General features: G+C 37.5%; 2 protein-coding genes across 11 annotated transcripts in view; both read left to right on the plus strand.

The window, feature by feature from the left end:
• The window catches only part of ANO1 (anoctamin 1), a 168081-nt gene extending 161802 nt beyond the window's left edge, over positions 1-6279 (plus strand). For all 9 annotated transcript variants that reach the window (XM_087719234.1, XM_087719257.1, XM_087719225.1 and 6 more), the window contains one exon: positions 309-6279. In XM_087719234.1, the coding sequence (XP_087575360.1) occupies positions 309-569 (261 nt within the window). In that variant the 3' untranslated portion in view covers positions 570-6279. The remainder of the gene's footprint in view (positions 1-308) is intronic.
• Positions 6280-15714: 9435 nt separating this feature from the next.
• Positions 15715-19366, plus strand: FADD (Fas associated via death domain). Of its 2 annotated transcripts, none has more exons than XM_014062985.2 (3): positions 15715-15797; positions 16201-16508; positions 17981-19366. In XM_014062985.2, exons 2-3 carry the CDS (start codon positions 16211-16213, stop codon positions 18259-18261), a joined length of 579 nt encoding a protein of 192 aa, XP_013918460.2. In that variant the 5' UTR covers positions 15715-15797; positions 16201-16210; the 3' UTR covers positions 18262-19366. The 2 variants fall into 2 exon arrangements, with proteins under 2 accessions (XP_013918460.2, XP_013918461.1); XM_014062986.2 differs by having other exon boundaries at positions 16201-16496.
• The last annotated feature ends 722 nt before the right edge of the window (positions 19367-20088 follow it).

The following is a 20088-nucleotide window of genomic DNA, read 5'->3' on the forward strand; positions in this document are numbered from 1 at the left end:
CTGTTGCTGCAGTTAACTCCTTGCAGGACTCTTGCGTGGACTTTTCAGTGGGTGAATACCATTAATTCACAAGAGGTAAATAAAGAGGGGGTTTTCGTGACAAGGAGTCTGTTTCTTGCTTCTGCTAAGGCTGGAACAATAGTATCTGTTGGATGACTACCACAACCAAGATTTCTCACCTCCTGACACATTCTTGGGAATCACAAATATATGTGAATTCTTAAAAAGATATTGATATTACTTCTTTAAAAAAATTAGGTTATAATTTTGACTTGGTTAACCTTTCCTCTTTTGCTTTTATTTTTCAGAATTTGGTTATGTTTATGAGTGACTTTGTTGACTGGATTATTCCAGACATTCCCAAGGACATTAGTCAGCAGATTCACAAGGAGAAAGTTCTCATGGTAGAAGTCTTCATGAAAGAAGAGCAAGGAAAGCTGCAGCTGCTAGAAAATTGGAGGGACAAGGATCAAAGGAGAGGTGAAAACTGTAACAGTCACAGTCCCAGGTCATCAACAAGCCATAGAGGGAGTGTGTCTTCCTGTCACTCATGCCATGTTGAGGTATAGAAGAAGACAGTGTTTTATGCTGGGGCATTCCATTCATAAAGCAGCCAATATTTACATGGTAGAACTTCATACTTTAACAACCTGGTGCATGTTTAAGCATATGCGACTGTTTTGCTTATATCTATGTGAGAAATAATGTTCTTATGAACAGGGAGGACCATATTCTATTTCTGACAAGTTTTCTTTTTTTTTTCTTTCCTTTTTTGCACAAAAATAATGCAGGGATTTTTTTATATCTATAAATAGATAGGTAACTTGCATAGTTAGCTTAGAGCTATCACTGTTTTATTTTTTAAAAGGAGATAGGATTCTGTAGACTCTTCTCTGAGAATTTTATATTAGCGTATTTATTAAACTAGGATAAAATGTATGAACCAAACTACAAATATTGGAATAATAGGAAGTCACCCATTCCTGATAAGCTACATCTGGGGTCTTGCAATATGCAAATCATAAAAATAATAATACTAAATATTATACTGTGGAGTGCTTTTTGCAAGGCTGTGGCAACAAACCTCTGACTGGAATCTGCTGACTTTTTCACAAGCAGAAATCCTGTTGAGTTTCCTTGATGATATGTTGAATACCTGTATTTTCTCCTTAGTGAATGCAGGAGCAAGAGTATTTTGTTTTCCATTTGAGATTCTTGCCTCAATCCATCACTTCCATCCTCATTTCATTTACTCTAGTGAATAGAATAGTCAGACTCGAATCACTGTAATCTTAGTCTCAACACTAATGAGAGCAAATCACTTTACTGTCTTTCATATCTTCTATGAAAGATGAACAATTTGTGGAAGGGCATTTACTTTAGTAATTCAAAGTGTCTAATGCACATTCCAGAGTGGGATTCCAGAGAACAAAAAGAATATCAGCATCAGCACAATTTCTCCAAACACTAAAGGACCTTTGAAGAAAAAGTGTCCTGAGTGAAGAGCACACACACACACACACACACACACACACACACACACACACACACAAACACACACGCAGACAAATACTAGCAAATTGCACTGCCCACCACAAACTTGGAATCTTTGTCGCTAAAGGATCACATTAACTATGTGTATTCTCAATTATGGTTCTATGTCACCTCTGCTCAGTAAAGCCAACATGCTATATTGAAAGACATTACAACTTTCTAAAATAATTAATGTGATCCTGTCATTTAACTGGCCAAAGGGCTATTGTAGCTCATAATCTCTTATATAGTAAATAATTTGGCTCAGCAGCTCATTTCTAAATATTATTCTTTTCCATATTTATAACTTATCTGCCTTGTGCAAATCTGATTCATTTGTCTTGCTCTCTTTCACATTGAAATGGTCAGAGTTCATTTGAGCACCATTCCAGTGAAATGTGGGCCTTTCTTTCTTTCTTAGTAGGTATCATATTATAGAGGTTATAAGATATGAGTATCATGGAGCCAGTAGAGTACAAACATGTGGAATTTTGTCCTCTTATAATATTAGAGTCATTTTATGAAAATTGATCAGAAGCAAATCAGAACAGAAAAAAGGAAATATGGTGCCACACAATTCACGATTACCAAATTAAGAGATTACATCATCTACTGAGAATAGATTAATAAATGAAAAGTAAAATAGTTGGTGCAATTGTTCAGAGGCAGTACAGAAAATTAATGTAGCAAATACACAACAATGTAAAGTTATTACTTTTATGCATTGCTAGTAAATTGCATGGAAATACTTCAAAGGTGCTAGGTGTGATCCACTAATGATAATGTTAAATTATGGTAACAGTCAGATAAGTTGCATTTTATTTTTGTTTCTTTTGAGATTATATACTTTTTAAAAAAATATTCAGATAAGATTTAAAATGAGGAAGTGAAAAGGGTTAGCAGAATTAAGAAGTTCGCTTCAAAGGAAGGTTCCCCTGTGCCCATCACTAGTTCCTGAACATCCAAAAATGACAATGAAAAGGTAAATACAATGGACTTCCAATGAAGCCTAGCTTTATTTTGCTTCTTCAAAGTGCTAAATGTTTTAATTCGCACTAATTAAAATTGCTTTGGAATGGAGAAGCAATTTATAATCTTTGCAATCTTAAAAAGCAGTCGAACAATTCAAGGAGATGAAGGTAGAAATGAATGTTACAAAAAACTAGCAAACCAAAGTGGTGAATAGAGAAAAATACATTACAGATTTTGATATAACAAAAGTTTTTCCTGGAAAGTCATGGAACCTATGAACAGCAATCCAATTACTGTATGTCAGTGAATCCTAAGATTTGCCACAACAGCATGTTGTAATGCAGTTTTGAGCATATCAAAGTCCAGCCAAAACAGGAATAAATCCTGGTAAAGATAGTCCTTCAAGACAATTTTCACTTTTAAAAGGTGTCTTTATATGTGCAAACCAAGGTAGAACAGTCACCTGTTGATATGGATGGCAAATATGAACCAATCTATACATGGCATGGCTCTCATCAGGTCTGACGGTCATGTTTGTATGTTTCGTAGTTTGTCCTTGTCTCTTTAAAATTGTTCCAACTGGGAACTTGTATGACCTTCATTATGTACAAATATATATGCTTTTTGTATTCAGAATTTTTCAGATATGTTATATTGTTGAAAAGGTTGATGAGATGCAGGGACAGATATATAAAGATGTTCAGCCTTCATTGTCTTCCTGAGAAAAATCAGCATGCAGTATTTGCTTCTTCATTCAGGCTGAAAGTCCAGCAGTATCTATTAGACTCTTGACAGGAAGCATCTGATTTGAGAAATGAAGGAAAAGGGAAAATCAATTAATTATCACTACGCAAACTTCACATACTCTGGTTCTGCCAAACTTTTGGAAACAAATAACACAGTTGACAGGGTCTAGGCAGCCAAGGAACATGACAACCTTCCTTCCAAGGTAATTCAAGAGGCAGATCTGGATTATAAACCCAAAACCTGGAAGACCATTCAGTTACAGCTAGTATATCAATCCCTTTGTTTAGGATAAAAAACAGAGTATCCTTGGAGTCACACTCAATGTCAAGTAATGGCTTTGCTGCTGCTTTCTTGTAGCAGTACTGAAGTGGATTGCCATTACCATTTGCTAGGATGATTTTTGGATTTGGGCTCTTTTAACATTCAAGTCTAGGTTGTAGCCCTAGTATTTGCAGATGCTCTCTTGTCAAAGTCCAGATACCTTGGGCGGGTAATTAACTGCTGAAAACAGTTAATTAAAGAGAAGGTTTCACACACAATGAAGGTGTGTGAAATCAAAATAAGAATTATAGATACCAGTGCAGTGTGTGTGTGTTCCTTGACAATCCATCTGTTCAGTCTTACCTATTTACTTTCCCAAAAATAAAACCTATTCAAGAGTCTCCCACTTTAGCCATGCAGATTTCATGAATGCATGATTTTAATTAACAGTTTGCCGTAATATAAGGACATCATAAAATATAACCAATTAGTTGTGTAGTATAGATGACTAATCTAGTTTGGGAGTACAGGTAGTCTTTGACTTATGACCACAATTGAACTCAAAAATTATGTTGCTAAGCGAGATATTTGCTAAGTGAGTTTTGTTCCATTTTACAACTTTTCATGACACAGTTAAGTGAATCATTGTGGTTGTTAAGTTAGTCGCACCGTTGTTAAGTGTGAAAAACGGTCATAAGTCACTGTTTTCTTTGAATTTTGAATAATCACCAAATGAACTGTTGTAAGTCGAGGAGTATCTGTATATTGCAAGTAAGCCTACTTTGTGGTTTATTCAAAAAGCAAATGCCCAAGACTGTTATATTTCAATTTTAAAAATTTGTTGCAAATTTATTTAAAGCAAAATCTCCATTTTATACTATTTATTAATTTTAATATAAATTATGAATGAATTCAGTTCTTTTTAAATATAATTTATCCAAGATGCTCTGTGTAAGTAAAAATGTATTATGTTAATGAAATTTTGTCCAAACATAATACTCTTGCCAAAGATTATTCTGAATAAAGGGCTTATCTTTTGTTTATAACTGCTTCTTGTAAACTGAACTGCAGGAATGTCACTTATTTTAAAATCATATTAGTCTTTTATTATAAATGTAATCAGCCTTATCTACCTTTCTTAACATAGAATCCATGAAAGAAAATATTTGACATAATCCAATAAATGTGTTTTAGCTGTTCTAAGAGCCTCATACAAAGTAAAACAATTTGTTTATATACTGACCTGTATGCATTAATTTGGATTTAAATATGCAAGCATTCAGAGTGAATTTCAAATGCCAAAGATACTGGATATTGTGGATGAAAGTTCACACTTCTTTTTGTTACTTGATGCAGATAGAGGTTTGTTTCCTCTTGCAATAGTCAAAAATGTTTTGTGTTAGATGTGATGCCATACACCAGGATTTAAAGCTTAATCTGTTCCAGGATTCAGTAAATTTATATATTTTCTAATGTAAATAAACATTTGTGCATACAGATATAGATACACAAATTATAGTTTCTTCCCTGAATTCTGAGTTCCTGTTCAATCTCCCCCATTACCAAACATACCCACAGACTCACTAATCACCAACTCAGGATAAGTTTATTTTCAACAAAAGCCAAATTTGCAAAATACCAATTTTATAATTCTTGGTTTAATTATGAATTCCGTTACCCAACTTTTTTGAAGCAATTAAAAGGTACTACTGAGAATTATTTATTACAATAATAACACACAGACTCCGCGCGCCAAATTTGAGCAGAACAGACTATTGCATAATAGTAGCACTTAGAATTTAGAAGGGGTTCTTGGGAGCCTGCAAATCAATTCTCCGCAAAATCCACTGCTCCAATAAATTTTGAATTGCATTGCAATGGTAGAGGACAATTGCACAAACCAGGAAAAGTCATAGCTGCTTTAAGAAGTTACAGATGTGAGTACATAAGCCTTCACACTTTTTTCTCCTTCATATCTGAAGCACTGTTGCAGCTCTACCAATGTATTTTTTTGAAGAGGAAAGATGAAAAACAGAACTCACTCCTGATTAGGAATTTTGTTGCCAATTCTGTTTGTAAATACAGCTTTATGCAACATTAGAGCAGCTGAGAACATTCAGTATTAAGGCAGGAGCTGGTTTCATTTCTCTTCATTAGCCAAAACAAAATAAAAAAACATTTGAGGAGAGCAAGTTAGAATTGTAAACAGATTGTGGATGTAAATGGGCATGACTATAAGGGAATCAAGAAAATAGTAAGTTAGGATGTAATTACTTCTTTTCACAACTACCAGTTAATCCTTCTCTGATTTTTCTATTACTATTAGTCTTCCTAGCTAATATATATTCAGGTATAATTTATACTGAGCTATTATATCTCAATTAGTTTCAGTAGAAATTAGGAAGAATGTATTGTACAAAAAAAAAAAACATTAGGTTCATTTCATAGTTATGAACATGAAGTTGACATGGATAGCCTGAATTAGTCAGAGGGACGATCTGAAACTAAAAGAAACGTAAAACATTATCTTAAAATGTTGGCATAATACTGACATTCCGATTAAAATAAGAACTATATACTTAGAAATGTTATTTTTTTTAGATCATTAAAAATAATAACTGCTTATGACTCTTTTATAGTTTCTTTTGTACTGCATTTTTTGAAAAAGGGTTTTGTATATAATGTTGTATCTAGAAAATTAAATAATGTTCCTTTTCATGGACTCTTTTTTTAAAAAGAAAAGTAAATGCATACTAAAGCTCTCTAGTTTTTTGTTGAATATTTATTTCTATAACTAAGTTATTTAAACTTTGTCACAAAATGCCATTCTGCATTCATTTGAAAAGGAGAAGAGAACGGTGTGGAAGTTATGTAATATGTCAATTGAAAAGGTTTTATGTTTCAGTATTTCAATAAATGTTGAAAACATTGTTACTTCTTAGAAAGTCGGGAGAGTAAATCTCTGGTCCTAGTGACTGACTCAAATTCAATTTGGCATCATTATCCTGGGACACATATACACTATATTGCCAAAAGTATTCACTCATCTGCCTTTACTCGCATATAAACTTACTGTAAGTGACATCCCATTCCTAATCCATAGGGTTCAATATGACATCGGTCCACCCTTTGCAGCTATAACAGCTTCAACTCCTCTGGGAAGGCTGTCCACAAAGTTTAGGAGTGTGTTTATGGGAATTTTTCACCATTCTTCCAGAAGCGCATTTGTGAGGTCACACACTAATGTTGGACGAGAAGGCCTGACTCTCAGTCTAATTCATCCCAAAGGTGTTCTATCGGGTTGAGGTCAGGACTCTGTGCAGGCCAGTCAAGTTCATCCACACCAGACTCTGTCATCCATGTCTTTATGGACCTTGCTTTGTGCACTGGTGCACAGTCATGTTGGAAGAGGAAGGGGCCAGCTCTAAACTGTTCCCACAAAGTTGGGACCATGGAATTGTCCAAAATATCTTGGTATGCTGCAGATTCAGAGTTCCTTTCACTGGAACTAAGGGGCCAAGTCCAGCTCCTGAAAAACCCATCCCACACCATAATCCCCTCTCAACCAAACTTTACACTTGGCACAATTCAGTCAGGCAAGTACCGTTCTCCTGGCAACCACCAAACCCAGACTCGTCTATCAGATTGCCAGATGGAGAAGCTCGATTTGTCACTCCAGAGAACGCGTCTCCACTGCTCTAGAGTCCAGTGGTGGCATGCTTTACATCCGACGCTTTGCATTGCACTTGGTGATGTATGGCTTGAATGCAGCTGCTCAGCCATGGAAACCCATTCCATGAAGCTCTCTGCGCACTGTTCTGGAGCTAATTGGAAGGCCACATGACGTTTGGAGGTCTGCAGAAAGTTGGCAACCTATTCGCTCTATGCACCTTAGCATCCGCTGACCCCGCTCCGTCAGTTTACGTGGCCTACCACTTCGTGGCTGAGTTGCTGTCGTTCCCAAACACTTCCACGTTCTTATAATACAGCTGACAGTTGATTGTGGAATATTTAGGAGCGAGGAAATTTCACGGCTGGATTGGTTGCACAGGTGGCATCCTATCACAGTTCCATCCTGGAATTCACTGAGCTCCTGAGAGCGACCCATTCTTTCACAAATGTTGTAAAAACAGTCTGCATACCTAGGTACTTGATTTTATAACCCTGTGGCCATGGAAGTGATTGGAACACCTGATTCTGATTATTTGGATGGGTGAGCGAATACTTTTGGCAATATAGTTATTTGCCTTCATTCACTGTTACTTCTTTTCATCTGGAAGATCATCTTCCAAAATTGAGGTTTGGGGTGCTTCCAGATAAGACTTTCCTTGTCTGATCTTTGCCCAGAATCATATGGTTGGTCCAGGCAATATTTTTCATATATAATTATGGTAGTTCATAGTTCTTCACTTCTTCCATCTAATTTCTTTTCATAAAAACAATTCAGATTGGAAATAGTAAAAATCATTAATGGTGGGGGACATTTGTTAGGGGGAAAGCAAAAACATTATGTAATCAGTAAACATAACAGAGTTTTATGCAACAGAAATATGTTAGGTGCCAAGTCTCATAATTATTATTATCAAATTTATTTGTCACCTATCTCACCATGGACTACCACCATAAAAAACCAAAGAAATAAAGAGGAAATTTAAACAAGTGAAAGTAAAATAACAGAACAAGGAAACAAGGAAAAAGAAAACAGAAAATACATCGATATGACTGATAAAAAATGGGGGTGGGGAACAGAGAGAGGAATCTGCTGTCAATATAGCAGCCACTTCCAAAGTTGAATTTCTCCATTGGATCCCCCAAGTCAATTTGCAGAGCCAAGTCTTTAAACTCTTACAGAAAGATAGGAGGTTGGGGGCAGATCTTACCCTGGAGGGCAGGATGTTCTAAAGGGTGGGTGCTGCAACAGAGAAGGCAAGTAATTCCCCCACCTGGCAATATAGAATTGGGCAATACATCTGGAGAGTCACATGCTGATAAATGTAACTAACTGTACCAGCACCTTGCTTAAAGTGCTATTGCTATGATCATGATGGTTATAACAATAGCTGCATGAATATGGCAATATATACAATAGAGTTCCTAGTGCTTTCTTACAATACAAGCATCAAACACACACTTAACAAAAAGGCAGCATTCAGGCTCTTTCACATGGTGCCATGATTTCAGAGACAGATGAATTCAACCAGTATGTCATCTTTTGGGTTCATACCCATTCAGACTTTACTGCTGTGTTTAGTCTTATTTTATAATTTTGCAAAATGGATGGAAGCTAATTCTGTTCCATATAACACTCTTAAGTGAATGCAATACATACAGAGTTTGCCTATTGTGTATCATCGTCTCCTTGATCACCAGTTGCTTTGATTTAGTTTTTAACCTGTTTTTATATATGATCCTTCTACTTTAATGAATTCCTCCAGAGAGCCTGCAGCTCCTAACCTCATGATGTTCCAAAAGTATTTGAAAACCTAGCTTTACTCCCAGCCCTGGGTATAAGGTGGATTTTGAATCCATCAGTTTTTCCTTGGCATGTTTTGTTTGTTGCTTTCAGACATTCATGATCTTTTCCTCTTGTTTTATTGCTCTTACTTTTTAAAGTGTAAGCTGCCCAACAGCAACAGCAGAAAAATAAACTGAAATCAACTCCAATTAATACACAGTGGTCCCAAAAGAAGACCATACTGTCAAGCTGCCATCTGCTATGACATAGACAAGAATCTTATTATCTCTATTAGTGTATCAAGTGTAGCAAATACTCTACTCCATGCAGAGAGATACTGGAGCCAGTTAGCATTGCAAGTAGCTCCTCACCTACTTAGAAAAATAAGGGATCAAACCTACAGCTTTCTGTGTTTCCCCCAAAATAAGACCCAACTAGAAATAAGCCCTAGCATGATTTTTCAGGATGGCCTTAATATAAGCCTTACCCCCCCCTCCAAAAATGAGCCCCAGTTAAGAAAATCAATTAAGACAGACACATTTTAGTACTGTATTTCCCCCAAAATAAGTCCTAACTGGAAAATAAGCCCTAATGCATCTTTTGGAGCAAAAATAATATAAGACCTGCTCTCATTTTCAGGGAAATGTGGTACCTTCAGAGCATATGAGCTACTTTGCTCTGTAGCTGTTCTAGAAAGGATTAGAAAAACATAGAAAATTGTCTTATATAAAATTCTGCCACTGAGTAGCCAAACCTCTTGCAAAAACCTTCTTGCAAAAGCAGACAAACTGGTTTGAACTGAGATTAGAACTGAATTTATTAAATGGGAAATATGAGGGTTATTGGTTTTTGATGAAGCAATTTTTGAACAGGATTGAAAATAGAATATGGATGAAATAAACCTTGCTGGAACATTTGATTTAACATCTATTTGCTGCTGCTTGTTTATATGTACGCACACAAACATGAGATATAACAATTCAAATCTCAGATCTGGAAAAATATAACAATAGATATGCATAAAAAAGAAATATTTACATATACAGCACAAGTACATGGACTACATATAGTACAATAAAATGATTTTGCAAAATTTGAGTCGCTTCCAATTTTATACTGTAATTTCATGTCACTTGCTTAGCATGGATTACAAAGGGGACTGTATCTCCTTAGCACTTGGCCACCTGTACGGAAGGGGTAGAACCTCCAGGCAGTCTGCACAACTATGTCTAGATTTGTTCAAATCAAAATAAACAATTTATAGCTGATCATGCAATAATAATGTATTGCATGCCTGGGATAAATAAGGAAAATAAATATGTACAGCATTCCCCCCCCCTTGCTATTGTATTAAAGGTTTATTTGATGAAGAGAAAAGCATAAAGACATTTGCTCAGTGAAAAGAAAATTAATTAGATTGCAAAATTTATTATTAATAAAAAAAGATAAAATATTTGCGGGTCCTACTTGATTTAATCTATGTGACTAGTTTCAATATTTTCAAATAAGTACAGAATTAAAATAATTCGAGAAATAAGGGGGGGAAACTTAACAGATGTGACTGAGTTTTAAATCATACTATGTAACTCAAGCATCTTCTGGGTCTTATTTAGAAATTGCTGAAGAAGTATGATCCAGAAACTGGACAAGTCAAAGATCATATGATTATTGGATGCAGAATTTAGATGCAGTAATAGTCATGCAACAACGGGAATTTCAGTAGAATATTAAATTCATACTGAATATTATATTAAAATTGATATCAGTTGTATGATTCCATACACCTAAAACATAACAGTTTTAGCAATAACATGGTTGCACTTATCCACAGCAAGAAAAATTGCATAACTAGGAAAATACTGTTGCTACACTAACTTCATGTCTGATCCTGGATTGGGGTGCTGGCTGAAATGGATGGAATTTGAAGCCCAAAACATCTGGATGAAGAGCATCAGGTTGCCTACTCTGAACTAACCTATCTCTTTTTATGGCTGAGCAGATGATGTGCTCTTCAAAATAAATACACGTTAATGAAAATAAAATAAAATTAGCTACACTGTTAGCTAAATGTTACTTGCCATGAGGTAAGTGTAGGATATGCAAACTAAAGCTTAAGCAATGAAAGTTACTCCTTTGGCTTATCCAATGTTGTAACTTTCACCTAGTAATAATGCATTCTCATGCCAATGCTTCAGTTATGTGTATAGTCAAACTGCACTGTGGTAATATTAGTAGGTGACCATGTATATTTTGAGAATTTGGCAAGTGGCAATACATGCTTGGCATGCATTTTGTATACAGAGAAGGCTTATGTTTGAGCTTCCATATGAAAGTTGGGACTGCTAAAACAGAGAGTAATAATTTAAAAAAAGTAGGGAGACTGGGACAGAAGTATAGCTTTAATTGTAATGCATTATCCTGGATAAGTATGAGTAATCATACAGTCATATCCTGTACAATGTTTTGACAGAACTGAAGATAACATACTCTCTGGGAATGGCCAGGACTACTCCCTTGTACACAGAATGTTAACAAATCTAAATTGTTTGCACTTCCTGAGATGGGGAGATGACTCATGACAGAGAAAATGTACCAAGTTAGAATTTGAACACATGCAGAGAACCAACCCTGTATTCAGAATTAGGGGTTTTTCCAGACTTCTAGTTCAGTAGTAACTGTGATTCCTTTACATATACAGCTGTTGATTCACATACCTGAGGAAATACGGATGACTGTAGCTTCCTCCTGTTTTGTTTTGCACAAAGGGAGGAATAAAGCAGCAGCCAGTACACAAATCTCAGCACACCTCAATTTGTTACTGAAGATTTTATCACTTAAACTTGAATGTCTGTCTGTCTGAATGTCTCCTGGAAGTTTTTCAGAGGGGAAAAAAAAAACAAGAAAGTGTGGACTCATCCAATTGCCTATTGTAAGTTGCTTGATCAGTAGCACCATGTTTTTAAAAGCATCTTAAACCTGTTTCTAGGATGGAGAGCTTTCCTCTTAAAAAGCTCTTCCTTCCTTGTTAGGAAATACATGAAACTTATTTTAAAAATCTGGTGCCATCAAATCTCGGCCAAAGCTGCCACTGATGTATACCAGAAAAAGAAGGAATTAATTTCATCCATGCAAAAAGAGTTATCATTGTAATATTTAATATATCAACACATATGCCATTAGGTAGACCAGGGGTGTCAGCCCAAAGGTCCGAGGGGTAGATCTGGCCTGTGGTGTGCTTAAATCTGGTCCGTAGGGCTGGCCTGAAAACAGCAAAGGACTGGCCCACAGTGCCTCTGCCAGTGAAAACGGAACGCAGGGGGCCACACTCCATTTTCACTGGCAAAGGGCTGCAGGAGGCAGCCGCAGCCAAAAACAGCATGGGGGGGGGGCACTCAGCCCCACTCAGCACCATTTTTGCTGGCAGAGGGCTATCAAAACAAACTAAAAACAAAAGGAGAAATGTTTCCACTTTTGCATTTGAGCATGCAAGAAGGGACAGGAAAGGAGAAAGAGAAAGAGAAAGAGGAAGGACAAATAAAGAGATGGGAAGACAGCAAGGAAGGAAAATTAAGGAAAAGCGGAAGGAAGAAAGGAGAAGGAAGGAAAAGGAAGGAAGATTATAATGAGAATGAAGGAGGGCCTCAGGAAAATTCTACCTTAGCACTTGGCCATCACAAGTGCCCCCGACATGAGTCCCATGTCACGTCCACCATGGCCACGCCCTCTGGTCCTCCGACGTCAAACTCAACCCTGATACGGCCCTCAGTGAAATTGAGTTTGACATCCCTGATGTAGACAAACATTGATTTAAATGGTTCACTTCTAACAATAATGAACTGCTATCCCTTTTGATTGATTGATTTGATTGATTGATTGATTGATTGATTTCATTTATATGCCGCCCTTTTCCCCGAAGGGGACTCAGGGCGGCTCACAGTTCAATCAGGGAAGGGGTACAGGCAGGGAGTAAAAAACGAACATAACAGTACACAATTTAAAAACACACAACAACCATACCATTCGAGAAGGGGGGCAGAAGCTCTTTAGCTTTTTTTCTGCTGTGCAAATGCTTTTCACTGATAGGTAACTTAAGGGTCTTCGTTCTCCTCTTTTTATATCTTTCAACTGCTTTTGACTAGGCTGCCATCCAAATAGAGAACATGTGCACTGTGATCATGTGCACTGACATAATAATTCCATTTCTTCTATACACCAATGTGTTTGCAGCTATTTCTATTGAGAGGCACAATTTTCATATTATTTCTAACTTGATGAGCTCCCTCTCCTGGATTTCAGCAGATACCACAGGCGAGACTTGCTTTCCAACCAGTTTAAGATCCTTTTTATTACATCCTGTGTATTTTTTCCAGCAATGCAAGTGCTCTTCAAGAAGTATGTCTTACATATTCTTGTCAGATGGAGTAGCCTTGGGTATGTTGCTTCTTCAATTATGTAACCTTATATACAGTTTCTGACTGAATTGCCCAACATCACCAGAGGGAGGAATTCTGTAAATTGTAGTTCTTCAATATCTGGAACATGATCATGTTCCCATTTGGGGGAAGGGTATTTTTTTTAATCTGAGCTGCATTTGGATCTTGGGTAAAACATTCTTTTTTCATCCAGTGTATGGCAATAATCCTTTAGAATCAAATTATAATAAATATTTACAAGCTAAGGGAATGTACATATTATGGAGATGGAGATCAAGCTACATATAGCCTCTATAAGAGACTTAATTGAAATACTGGAAATCTGGTAAATAAGCAGCTAAAGAATCAAAATGATTTTGTGGAAATTATATCAGATAATTACATCATGGCCTATTATCCCATACGCTTATACCACTGGATTGAAACTCACTGTGAAGGACTGCACCAGAATTTTCATCCTAGTTCCTTCTAGAAAAACAGGAATATAATAGTCACAGCATAATTTGCAGAGAAAATTCTTCATGCAGCTGAGAAGTGTCTCTTTGTTTTTTGTTTGTTTTTAAATATGCCTGAGGTTCCCATGTTAACATCATGCATTTCTAATGTAGAATGAATTAGGATTACTCACACACATCTTGGATGGTAACAATTGTTAGTATCTTGAGGTCCCATGATATTATCACAAATACTGAAATATCTGTTGAATAAACAAGCAGTATGTGGCTAACCTAAACAAATCTGGTTTAGCAATAGCAATAGCAATAGCAGTTAGACTTATATACCGCTTGATAGGGCTTTCAGCCCTCTCTAAGCGGTTTACAGAGTCAGCATATTGCCCCCACAGTCTGGGTCCTCATTTCACCCGCCTCGGAAGGATGGAAGGATGAGTTAACCTTGAGCCGGTAAGATTAGAACCGCTGAATTGCAGATAACAGTCAGCTATGGTGGCCTTCAGTACTGCACCCTAACCACTGTGCCACCTCGGTTCATACTTGGAGACCACAAAATCTTTCAAGTTCCTTGCCTAGCCCTACGGTTCTAGGGCTTGTGTTCTTACGTCCAAGGGAGACCTCAAGGGAGCCCCAGGGCTATAAGTTACACCATCAACATCACCAACTTGAATTTGTGTGGACCTACTCCAGAGATGGTATTCAACAGGTTCTGACCAGTTCTGGAGAACCGGTAGCGGAAATTTTGAGTAGTTTGGAGAACTGGTAAATACCACCTCTGACTGGCCCCGCCCCCATCTATTCTCTGCCTCCTGAATCCCAGCTGATCAGAAAGAAATGGAGATTTTACAGTATCTTTCCCTGCCATGCCCACCAAGCCGCACCACGCCCACCAAGCCACGCCCACATAACTGGTAGTACAAAATTTTGAATCCCACCACTGATTCCTACTCTCAAGATTTGCCAGCCAGCATGCTGGCTGCAGAATTCTGAGAGTTGGTCCACACAAATTCAAGTTGATAGGGTTGAGAAGTAGTGTGCTAAACTATGACATTGAGAAAACCAGAAAGAATTCAATGGCACCGTTTGTGTCCTGATGCTGTATACCTGCTGATACTGATGCCACATGTGTGGCAGTGGTGAAATTCTTTTTTTTTTACTACTGGTTCTGTGGGTGTGGCTTGGTGGGCGTGGCAGGGGAAGGATACTGCAAAATCCCCATTCCCTCACCACGCTGGGGCCAGCCAGAGGTGGTATTTGCCAGTTCTCCGAACTACTCAAAATTTCCAGTACCAGTTCTCCAGAACTTGTCAAAACCTGCTGAATTTCACCCCAGATGTGTGGGTCCACCAAGTCCCCAAGAATTGAGCTCAGCTTAAAGGAACTTCAACCTTTGCTTTGTGTTCTGATTGAGAATGCTAGAAGCTGTTATACTCAAAAGGTGACATTTTGCACCCAATACCACCATCACTGTTTCCTCTTTCAAACTCACCTGGAAACATCTGTCGATCTCCAGAAAAGTCAGAGCTGAATCTTTTGAGTAAAAATGAAGGGGGAATTAGGAACACAATCGGCGACTCGGAAATGCCCTTCTTTAAAGATTCGTCATAGTAACGGATGAGTTTATGCGGGGTCTTTAATAAAAGAGAAATACTTTAGACCAGCCTTCAGGCGACATCAAATCCTTTTTTAAAAACATGTTAATACTCGTATTTGACTATTAAAAGTAACCAATTTATCTCGACTCTTCTGTACGTCTGCAACACCTCCAACGCCTACGGAATCAAACGGTGTGCGCGGATTTAACGGATTGGTGGGAAAAGCTGAGCAGCACCGCCACCTTCCGGAGCGGCCCCTTGAAAAAGACTCGGGGCGGAGCGCACTCCGGAGGGGCAGCCTCTTCCTCTTGTGACGCCTGGGAGAGGCAAAGTCGCGGGAAAGCAGGAAGTAAGTCTCAAGGTTTTACTTTTTCTTTTTAAAAAAAAAAAAAATCCAGATTCTTAAAATGAGCATATCTCGCCAGGATCGCGCAAAATTTTAGCTACAGCAACTTTAGAAAAGTTCAAAACAGTTTTCTATGTCATTAAAGGATGCATTGTGAAAGTAGAAGTCTGCAGACTAGTTGGCCGGAGGGAAAGAGGCCGTTTCGCCTTAAAAAGTAGTCGTGCGGAAGTTTTTCAAAAACTTGTTTTCGTTTTAGGATTCTGCTTGTTCGGGAATTGTAATAGCCAGAAGTTGCAGACTCCGGAAAAGAGAAAATCGGCATTAAAGAGAGAGAGAATTTTTTTAAACTGTGCTTGGAGTTTGACTTCGGACAAAAACTTCTAAACCTTCTTTGTATTCTTTCTAGGTTTCCGCGAATGGATCCCTTTCTGGAGTTGCTGCACTCCTTTTCAAGGGCGTTGTCGCCCGCGGAGCTGAAAGAACTTAAATTTCTTTGCGCGGGCCATATTGGTAAAAAAAAACTGGAGGATGTGAGCAGTGGCATTGAGCTCTTCACGATTCTCCTGGAACAAGAAAAAATTGCGTACAATGATGTAGAGTTCTTGAGATGGATGCTCAAAAATCTAAAAAGAGAAGATCTACTAACCCAACTGGAGCAGTATGTCAAAACAGTGGATGGTGATCCAGATCATCAGCTAGAGGGTAAACAGAAATGTCGGTTGCTCTTTTTACTTTTTGATCTGAAAAAAAAGAGGTGCTTTGGACCTTGAGGAACAGGGCTGCAGTCCTCCCTACACTACTTTGCAATGTTTCCCATTGGTTATGAGGGGATTTATTTTTTGGTAAATAATTCAGGCCACTAAGGTTGATCTATAGGTGCTATAGGACACTTTGGGGTTATTTTGTGAAATATAAGAGTCAGGAATACTCTGTGGAATGTGTAAGTCTAAGGTGTCTTGTTCAAAAGGCAAATTGCTTCTATCCAAACAAGCTGCTTCATATTAACTGTTGGTTCTTGGCACCTCATCCCACCTTCCCTTACTTAGAGTTCTCTTGTCCCTCAGGTACCTGCAGGAGAGAAGAGAGACATAGGAGAAAGAATATTATTAAGTAACTGCAGCCCTTACACCTTGCTCAGTTCTACTCAGGAGTTTTATATATTTAAAAAATGTAACTGGAAACTTTGGGAACAATAGGTTTCAGTTTTTGGAGGGAGAAGCTGTACAGATAGGCCTTGATTTAATACTGACCACATTGTGGCCATTCATAGTTTTGATGGATCTCCCTGGGGGCCCATGTGACTTAAATTAGAAGTTCCGATGGTCGCTGCCCCCCTGCAGTCATGTGATCACACCAGGCGCTCATCAACTAGGCTGTATTTACATCCATTTGCATTGTCCCACGGTTACATCATGTTTTATGACAACTGAAAAATGGTGTCTACTTCCAGTTTTTGGCAAAACCGGGCCCATTGCGAACCATTGGTTTCATTAACAACTGCAGCATTTGCTTAGTGACTGCCACAGAAAAGATCATAAAAGAGATCAATGACATGGGTGACCCAACTTACGACTGACATTAATTACAACTAGTCATAACTCAAGGACTACGTTTAATAAATTTAAAATCATCATTGTGGTAGTTCTGTAATGAATCTCACTTGTTTAATTTGAACGAATCTCCCAAAAGGGTGCAAAATCTTGCCCAAGAGGGCAATTGAAGGGTGTTGATTAAGAACAAAATTTCTGAGATTCCCAGAAAACTTGAAGAAGAGAACATGAATAGCCCCATGTTAATGTTTCTGATAGCCATGCCCCACCTGAGGGAGCCAGTGTTGTCCGAGGACACTTAATGTGATGATGTGGCCAGCATGACTATAAACAAAGGTGCACAGAATGCTGTTACCTTCCCACCAAAGTGGTACCTATTTATCTACTTGCATTTGCGTGCTTTCAAACTGTTAGGTGGGCAGAAGCTGGGACAAGCAATGTGGGTTATAGCTATCAATATTTACCATATTCGAAATTGAAACAGAGAATTTTAAAAATAATTAATAATATTGAACCCCTAAGCAGCGAGAGTTTCAGAGAACGACAAGGAAGGGATAAAACTGATACATAACAGATGATGCATATATGTCCCACTGCAATTCATCTATTTGATATGTGGCATGCTTTTCTTTCTAGATAAACTGAAGAGAGCTTTTGAAATCATATGTGAACATGTTGGAAGGGACTGGAGAATGCTCGCTCGAAAACTTGGAATTTCAGATGTCAAGATAGAGAGGATTATGACTGCTAATCCCTACAATTTGCAAGAACAATTGATGCAAACTCTCATAGAATGGCAAAAATCAAAAGGAAAGGAAGCAAAGGTGGAGGATCTAATAAAAACTCTCAGGAAATGTCGAATGAATCTAGCAGCAGATTATGTTGAAGAAGGTGTGAAAGAAACTGAAACTCAGTAGGATCACTCAGACGAGACTGTGCTGGCAATGAATTAAAAATTCACAAGAGAAGAATGTTTATCTGCCATAGAAAACATGGGAATTTATAATTCAGTAAATAGATTACATTGAATTTTAATTCAGTGGAATTCCACTACCTAAGTGGTTTTCTTTAGAGGCTTATTACAAGCCAGTCATCAGATATCAGCAAGACTCTTATAAGAATACAATTTCAACACAATTTGAGCCAGTTCTTATCTGTTTCGTCCCTTTCAGATATGTTAGGGCTACAAATCCTAATCAATATGGGTGGAGATCTTTTGGAATTGCAAAGGCTTAGGAAAAGCAGACAAATTTATTTCATATATTTAAATGGGAAAACAGCCAGGGCTTTCCTTGCAACAAGTATGAAGAAATAAAATGCGCCTGGTCTGAATTTCTTGGTTTCTTGGCAATTTGAAATCAAAGAGCCGGTCAAAAGTGTATTTGGGATTTTATAGTCTTGCTTTCATTTTCTAAGCTCTGGAATGGGCTGATAATATGTAACAAAAAGCAAAATCTTGACTCTGCATTGTAAGTGGCTTCTTGTTCCTCTTGCAGTATTGTGGGAATATAATTTCTACTCATGGTTCAGTTTGGAGTTATTATAGATGAGTTACATATGAGGTTTTCAATAATTTAAATGTGCTGTGTAAATTAGATAATTTAAAATAATGTCTTTCAATTGAATCTTTTTCAATTTAAGTTTCATTATATCAGCACTAGGCAGCCTATAAGTGTATACTCAGCTCAAAAGGTCTTATTTACTTAGACCCTGAGAAAACCATTTTTCCTTTTCCCCTACATTCCTTGCTGTTGGAAGGAAGAAGACCAAGAGAAGAACGGATGGCAGAATGAAAAGCAAAACTTATATTCACTGGTTTTGGACTTTACCCAGCGCTCTTGTCCAACAAATAATTTTAAAGATAAGGTGACTCTCAACTAGTGTCTGAGCTGCAGAAATGAATGCTCATTAGATGGCAGCAAAGTGACACAGAAAAACATTTTAACATTTTGCTTTCACATAATAGTTTACCAAATTTTTGTGGCCAAATTTCTATTCAATTAAAAGATTTTCCTAATTTTGCATGCCTTTGTGTTTGCTGTTTCTATATAGATATACAGTAGACAATTTATTCATGAGCCTATTAAAAGGAATACAAGGAACGTGCCTGTATCTGATAACCCTAGCCATAGATACTGATGTAGCCATGGGCTGTATTTTCCAGTAACTCTTCATGCAATGGCCTGTAACAGCTTAATTTTCAGTTGTGAGAAGTAATAATAAAAAGAAATAATAATAATAATAATACTTTCAAGATAGCATATGCCAATAGCTAACGATGGGACATGATCTGTTTCCTCTTGAAAACAGTCATTTAATTGAGACGGATATTGTAGAAATGTGATGTATAAATGCAAATAAACCTACAAAACAACTTTGGTCCACTAAATTTGCACTTTGCATAATCCCATACTGGATAGAGTTGGAGCCTCCAAGTAGAGTGAAATGGGTACAAATCTTGAACTGGTCATGTTCTTCCTTAAATTATCCAAAGAATCTTGCAAAATATCAAACAAATGGCCAATGTTTATGACCTTACCCACTTTGGATCATACTGAACCAACAAAAATATTTTGTGGGGCCCTGACTCATTGTAATTTCCAACTTGGGATCTTCTCTGTGAAGTTATCAAACATTCCAGGCCCTGCTTTTTGTCTCTATAGCTTAGCTCAAACAGCATACTGCATTTTATGTGTAGCGTGCTAAACGGTATCTCAAAGGCTTCATTTTTACAAAAGCAATTT

The sequence above is a fragment of the Thamnophis sirtalis genome, unplaced genomic scaffold, assembly GCF_051295495.1.
Source record: "Thamnophis sirtalis isolate CommonGarterSnake01/CBP01778 unplaced genomic scaffold, rThaSir2_p1.2 scaffold_1, whole genome shotgun sequence".
In the NCBI taxonomy this organism is placed as follows: domain Eukaryota; kingdom Metazoa; phylum Chordata; class Lepidosauria; order Squamata; family Natricidae; genus Thamnophis; species Thamnophis sirtalis.

Bases quoted from the DNA above. Each gene is read 5' to 3' on its own strand.
- FADD (XM_014062985.2), top strand. From the start codon at position 16,211: ATGGATCCCTTTCTGGAGTTGCTGCACTCCTTTTCAAGGGCGTTGTCG. The intron at 16,509-17,980 runs GTCGGTTGCTCT...TTTTCTTTCTAG, and splicing joins GCTAGAGGGTAAACAGAAAT to ATAAACTGAAGAGAGCTTTT.